The following is a 6,566-nucleotide window of genomic DNA, read 5'->3' on the forward strand; positions in this document are numbered from 1 at the left end:
GTGCCCGCTGGCAACCCTCTGCTACTCTTAATGCAAACAAGACAAGTGTTCAAAATCTGCTCAGGGTAATCCTGTACTCCCCACAGCCCCTGAAGGGAAGGGGATGAACGGGCAGCACAGATTGTAGGACCTGTCGTGACCACCAGCTGGATTAATTTATCACTTCAGAATGATAACAAATCTTGTTTTAAAGACTCCAAGCAGCAGTGAGTCCATCACCACCTCCCTGGCAATCAGTTCCAGTGTTTGCTCAGCCTCCCCGTTAAGCAGTTGTTTTATTTCAAGCTTGAATTTGTCTAACTTGAGGCTGTTGGTGCCTGCTTCGCTTCTGTTAGCAAGTGAGAAAGCCCTCCATGCTCTTCTCCATGGAAGGACCCCTGCACAGTGGCTGAGTCACCTCTCCACTTCCCTTGCACTAAGCTCTTTGAGGTGCCGTGGTTCACGTCACAAGGCTCGCTTGCCTCCCTTGTTGGTACACGGCAATGTTCAGGTCTCTCTCCTAGCTTGCACACTTACTCAGAGACACATTTTGCAGTACTGTGTTAAATACTTAGCTCAGCTTTGTAATGCTTTGTTAATTATGTCTAGCGCCTGGCTAAACTTGGCATGGCCTTTAGCTTAATTGACTTTGCCGAGAATTGTCTGGTCAGGGTCTTTCTCCTCTATACTGAATCATCTGGATTGTGTGAGTTTTCAGCCCTTTCATGCTGCTACTTTCAAGTGTGCAAGACGGTTACCAGTAAAAACTACTGGCGTGACTGGTATTGTGGTATTTTCAGCTACTTCCCTTTTCAAAAGAAGCGCATGGGGATGAGCTAATTCTGTATGACTGTGCTGATAAAGGTTGGCTCTAAAACAGGTCACATTGAGCTTGCAGCACTGCAGCTTAGTCTTGAAGCAACACACCACAGTTTGGTAATATATGGACACTTTCTTACAAGCTGGCATTACCTGCTCAACTTTCTCTTAGCTAACAATGTTAGCTCCCACCTTTGCACACCCTTTCTGATGTGTGGACACCAGCAACGTCTCTGCTATCCCTTGCCTGGAGCAAAATTGCTTCCATATGTCTGCAAGCAGACATGTCATATAGCCAAGGACTCACATGCAGCAAAAAAAAAGATGTTCCGCGGCATCAATTAACCATTAAATGAAGGACCCTGCCACTGGCAGCATATACATAAATGCATTTTGATGGAGTGTGGCCATTCGGCCAAGTCACAGAGATCTCTCTTCAGCTTTAACTTGTCCTCAGTGCGTGCATCTACACAAGATGTTGACTGCAGAATTGCCTAATTAGCTTTCCTGTAGAGTCTACACGTGTGGGCCTTTTAGGCTAGTAAACTAATAAAAGGGGCCATAGGTTAGTATTTGTAAACGCAAGTACTATCCTACGGCAGTTTTATCTAGTGTGCAGCTATGTGTAGATGCTGACATGACTGACTGGGGCACAAGGGTGCTTCAGTGTGGAGGCTGCCTGCCGGCTTGCCTTGTGCCCCAGCCAGGCCCTTCATAGCACGCTGAGCTGGGCCAGAGCAGCTCTGGGTTGGCAGGCTGATCCCCCAGCCCCACTGCCAGTTGCAACAGACTCTGGCATGATATGCGCTGGAGTTTATTGTGTCTTATTAATTGCACGTGTAGATACACCCAGTATGTATAACTCAGAAATCTGTGCCATCTTCACACTTCTTGGCAATGATGATGAAAGTTATATAAAAAGCAAGAGACCCCAAACTGTTTCATAGTTTCTAGGGTCGGAAGGGACCTGAACAGATCATCAAGTCTGACCCTCTGCCCTGGGCAGAAACAAGTGCTGGGATCATAATTCCCCAGCCAGATATCTATCCAACTTCCTCTTGAAGACCCCCAAGGTAGGCGAGAACACCTTGGGAGCCCATTCCAGAGCCTGGCAGCCCTCACTGTAAAGTAATGCCTCCTGATATCAAGCCTGACCCTGCTCTCAATCAATTTGTGGCCATTATCCCTTGTTATCCCAGGGAACAGAGCCTCACCTATTCTCCACTGGTCCCCCCTGGTGAGTTTATAGATGGCCACCAGATCCCCTCTCAGTCTTCTCTTGTGGAGGCTGAATAGATTCAGGCCCTTTAATCTATCTTCACAGGTCTGCCCTGCTGCCGCCTGACCATGCAAGTGGCCCTCCTCTGGACCCTCTCAATGCTAGCCACATCCCTCTTGAAGAACTGGACGCAGTACTCCAACCATGGCCTGACCAGCACCGCCTGACATGGGCCTGACAACAGAGGAGCTCTGGGATGGATGGTACTGAAAATCCTGGATTTCTCCAGTCTGTGCTTGACACAGTAAATTGAAATGGGGCTTATGTCACCACTGCACCTTCCAAGACACAGGTCAAGCCTCTAATATGCTCTACATGTTCGGATGGTTGTGGATAATGATGGGACATGCTGTTCCCTAGGCCCTCGCTGGAACTTCATAAGCACTGTGCTGTAGCAGGATGCACAATGCTCAGCACTACCAGGCTATGCTGTCTGTATGAGACTGGCTTATTAAGATTGAAACCAACTTTCCAAATTGGGTGCAGGGACTGGCCTGGAAAACCTGAGGCTCGCAGGTTGCTTTAGTCTCTATGTACCTCCGAGTGGGACATGTCGGACAGGGAAGTTGAGTTCCAGTGTCAGTCTCATGAACCAGTAAGTGGTTAAGATGTTTCCTGTTATCCTAACTTCAATATTTTGATTAGCTTCCTGACTACAAAAATGTGTACAGAATAGTCTAAATTAATCTTATTTCAAATTCTGGACCGTTTTTACCATTGCTGGTTAAATGACTAACGAACCACCCTGTAAGCCAGCCGTCTTTTTTAATAACTTCGCAATGGGAGTTCATAGGTGGCTGTTTCTGCCTGGAATGGCCTGGCTTCAGCTGCCTGTCACAATAATCACTTCTCGCACAGCACGGAGGATGCAGCAGACACAGAAATGAGTCATCTGCAGTCGCCCTGGCAAATCTTTGTCAACTATCTGGCATAAATCTGGCCTCCACAGCACTGGAAGTGGTGTGCATTTCCTGTACAAGCGCAAATTTCAGAGGCTGGATAAGCCTAACCCCAACCCAAACTCCCTCCTCCTCCTAAGTTTTGAAAACTTTCCAGGACAGCAACTTGCTTTTTTGGGGGAAAAAGGGTTCTTAACAGGTGTGACAATTCCCTAGCTATAAAATTGCTGTCATCTCTTTCCTGTCAATGTGCTTACAGGACCCTTCAGGAATTGGTTTTGCAAGAATAGCTCCTTCTCCTGAGCAGTAGAATATCAGACCCCCAAATGTCCTGACACAACTGGAGGACAACAGAGAGGCAGGCTTCCTGCCCGGGCCAGGGTGAAAGTATAATGAACACACTACAAATTGCACCTAGCCCCGAGATTACAGGTGAGTGAAGCCTGGATGAGCCTGCCCAGTGTAGCAATCCCTCATCGGGTGTGGAGCAGGACACTCACAGAGAAGGTCTCAGTGAGCTTTGCTGTACTTACAGTTCACGGTGACCTTTACTTTCCGGATGTCTGGAGCTGCCACGTCGTTGACAGCGCTGCACTCGTACTCCCCGGACTGATCCCTGGTTATCCCCGTGATCTCCAGGTACTCATCTTCACTCACAAAGCCCCGGCCTGAAAGGAGAAGCACAGAGAAAGAGCAACGCATGAACCCATGGTCTCTACACCCTCTTGTTAGTGGGACCAGAACCAGATGCTCTGAACCAAGGGTCCTCTGGGGACCCACTTAGACTGGTGCTGTATTTTTAAAGGACCACTACCTAAGTGAGAAACCTCAGGCACAAGAATGGATGGGGGATGAAAGATAGAAGCTGGGCAAGGGGCCAGGAAACAATACCCCAGTATGGAGGCAGCACAGGGGCTGCTGTAACCACGTCTGGAGCAGGTAGAGGAGCCTGTTGGGCTTTATGCTACAGTCATCCTGGGCTGTTGTACACACCACAGGGAGCCCTGGAGAGGTCACCACAAAGTAGAACAACCCTTGCAGGTTCCCGTAGTTATGCCTGGAGACACCTGAGTAGTCCAGAGAGTGTGAAATGTATTTGCAGTCACATTTTGGCTGCCCATTGGCAGGCAACCAACCGTCCTAAAGATCCCCAAGATACAGCTTCACACATGAGCCATGCGGGACCCTAAATTTTAACACCATGGCCCAGGCAAAGAGGAGATGGGCACAGCCAGTGCTTCCTGACCCTGTAAGGGCAAGGAATTTGTTAGGATGATTCGTGCTCAGATGACCATAGGAAGAAGACCATGCAGGCGGTGCAGAAGAAGGCAAAAAATCCCATAGTCTTGGCCAACGATATCAGAGGGAAAATTCCACTGTAAATCCAAATCTGGTGAGAACATTAACTAAACCCACCTGCCTGGGTGGTTTCCCAGCACTAGCAGATCCTGGCTAGCCTCCCATCCCTAACTGTGACCAATGCTTAATGCTTCAAGGGAAGGTGAAAGAAAACCCTCATTTATGGGGGGAAAAAGAAATCTTTCAGCTCCCCCTACAAGTGAGTCCCTGAAGCATGGGATTAATAGAATATGACATGGCAGAACAAGTATTGCAAGCAGGTGAAACATTTAAGAATCAGAAAAATATATACAAGGATCAAAAAATGTAATTCAGAAAGAGCTACTGGAAATACCCAGCGCACACATGCATGTACACACACACAACACTCCCCCACCCCCAATAATATAAGCTCACTTCAAGAACACCGGCATATTGCAGACCTGCCCCTCCGAAGCCAAGCTGTGGAGGTATTCAGCCTCTAGCACCACAAAGGAGTTGAGAAACACCATACGCCTCCCTCCCACACATGCAGGCAACTCAAACAGCAGTGAAGTTTCCTTTCGACCCCCTTTCCCCACTGGTGAACACTCCCATTACATGCTCTGATTATAATTCCAAAAACACCACTCTCCTACCCATACCGTGCCCTCCATAAACTTGTCAAGGTCCAGCTTGAAGCCATTCGGGGCCCTTGCCCCCCCATGCATTGGTGAGAAGACCATTTCAGAACTTCATTCCTCTAATGATCAGAAATCATATCTACCTCAAGAGGCATTGCAAAAAGCAACTGTATCTCCTCTCAACCTGCCAAGGGGAACCACACAAACAGTTTAAAGCTGGGGACAGACATTCAAAAAGACCAAGCCTGAATTGATTCATTCTTTGCAGGTTTGCAGCTTAAACTGATTAATAGCTGGACAGACATGCTCTGTTAAACCAGGAAATGCAGGCATGTGCCTGCAGTGGCTCAAGCCAGAAGCCGGGGGTGCTAGAGCATGCCTGCCAGCCACTGCCAAAGGGGAGGGAAGAGAGATGCCCTCCAAGGTGCTCACCTCCCTGCTAGAGTGGAGGGGGTATGGCCAGGCACCAGCACACAGGGGATGGGGAAAAAGTCCTTTCTCTGAAACAAGGTATTGAACACAGCCATTTGTAAAGCATACAACAGGGAACTACCAAAAATCTTCACCTAAGCTAAGATACAGCCCAGTAAAACACAGCACACACAGCTTAGTCTAACTTAAAAAGTAAACCAGGAAGACGAGAGATAGTTTTACTGATCCTGAGGGCACAGTGTCTCCTTACAGCCTGGCATTCAGAAAGGCTTTGCTTACACGGCAGCAGCAAGGGGCACAACTCTGCACCACCACCCCTGCTGCTGCCGGGTGGGCAGGGGGCATCTCGCCATGGTGGCATGGGACTCACAGCAGTGGCGTCAAGCTTCCCTGCCCAGCCCTGCTGCGCTGTGTCCTGCCTGCTGGGCTGCAGAGGCCCCAGGGAGAGGGCAGCAGGCCAGGGAGCCCAAGCCCGCAGCGGGCAGCCCACACCCATTCCCCCGCGATGTGCTCCACTCCGGCTGTGCCCCCCTTGGGGGAGGGGGAGCCAAGCTCTGTGCTCTGTGGGGGTGGCAGCTGGGGCTCAGGCTCTGCTGTGGGGGGCAGTGGGCTGCAGACCTGAGTCCCTGGCCCCATAGCCCTGGCAACTGGGGGCCCCCTCTGGCCAGTTGTGGGTCAGGAGTGAGGGGCAATGGCATGGGCAGGGCAGTGGCATATCATGGCTCCTCAGCATCACAAAGCAGCAGTGAGGGACAGCTGCAGCTGGACCCAGGTCCTGGTGAGCAACGCGGCCAGGGGAAGCTCTAATTTTCCATGATAAAGAACCCAAAATCAAATGCCAAAATGGATAGGTATTCAGAATTTATTTTACTATAGTGATTGAGGTACTAGTAGGCCTCCAAATTGCTTTAAAATTATATAAATTATAAAATGATATCTATATAGCAGTGTTTCATTTTAATCATGGATTTTGGGGGGTTTTAAGCAGAGAATTTGCGATCTTTAAACAGAGAAAAACCAGGATCTACGATAATGACATTGTCCTTTTGCCCGCCAGGGGCTCTTGGAGGGCGACACTGAAAACCATGGTAAAGTGCTATAAAGACAGAAACCTATTCTGCTGGGCATATAAGGATTTATGCAGGCACCTCTCCACACATTACAGAAAGGAGGACGGATTCCGCTGTAATGGTGACA

At 49.1% G+C, this 6,566-nt stretch overlaps 1 protein-coding gene across 6 annotated transcripts in view; it reads right to left on the reverse strand.

The window, feature by feature from the left end:
- The window catches only part of LOC109292186 (opioid-binding protein/cell adhesion molecule homolog), an 805,011-nt gene that overhangs the window by 26,577 nt on the left and 771,868 nt on the right, over positions 1–6,566 (reverse strand). For all 6 annotated transcript variants that reach the window (XM_019509519.1, XM_019509543.1, XM_019509549.1 and 3 more), the window contains one exon: positions 3,510–3,644. In XM_019509519.1, the coding sequence (XP_019365064.1) occupies positions 3,510–3,644 (135 nt within the window). The remainder of the gene's footprint in view (positions 1–3,509; positions 3,645–6,566) is intronic.

The sequence above is a fragment of the Gavialis gangeticus genome, unplaced genomic scaffold (genome assembly GCF_001723915.1).
Source record: "Gavialis gangeticus isolate Ggan-Ray unplaced genomic scaffold, GavGan_comp1, whole genome shotgun sequence".
Taxonomy (NCBI): domain Eukaryota; kingdom Metazoa; phylum Chordata; order Crocodylia; family Gavialidae; genus Gavialis; species Gavialis gangeticus.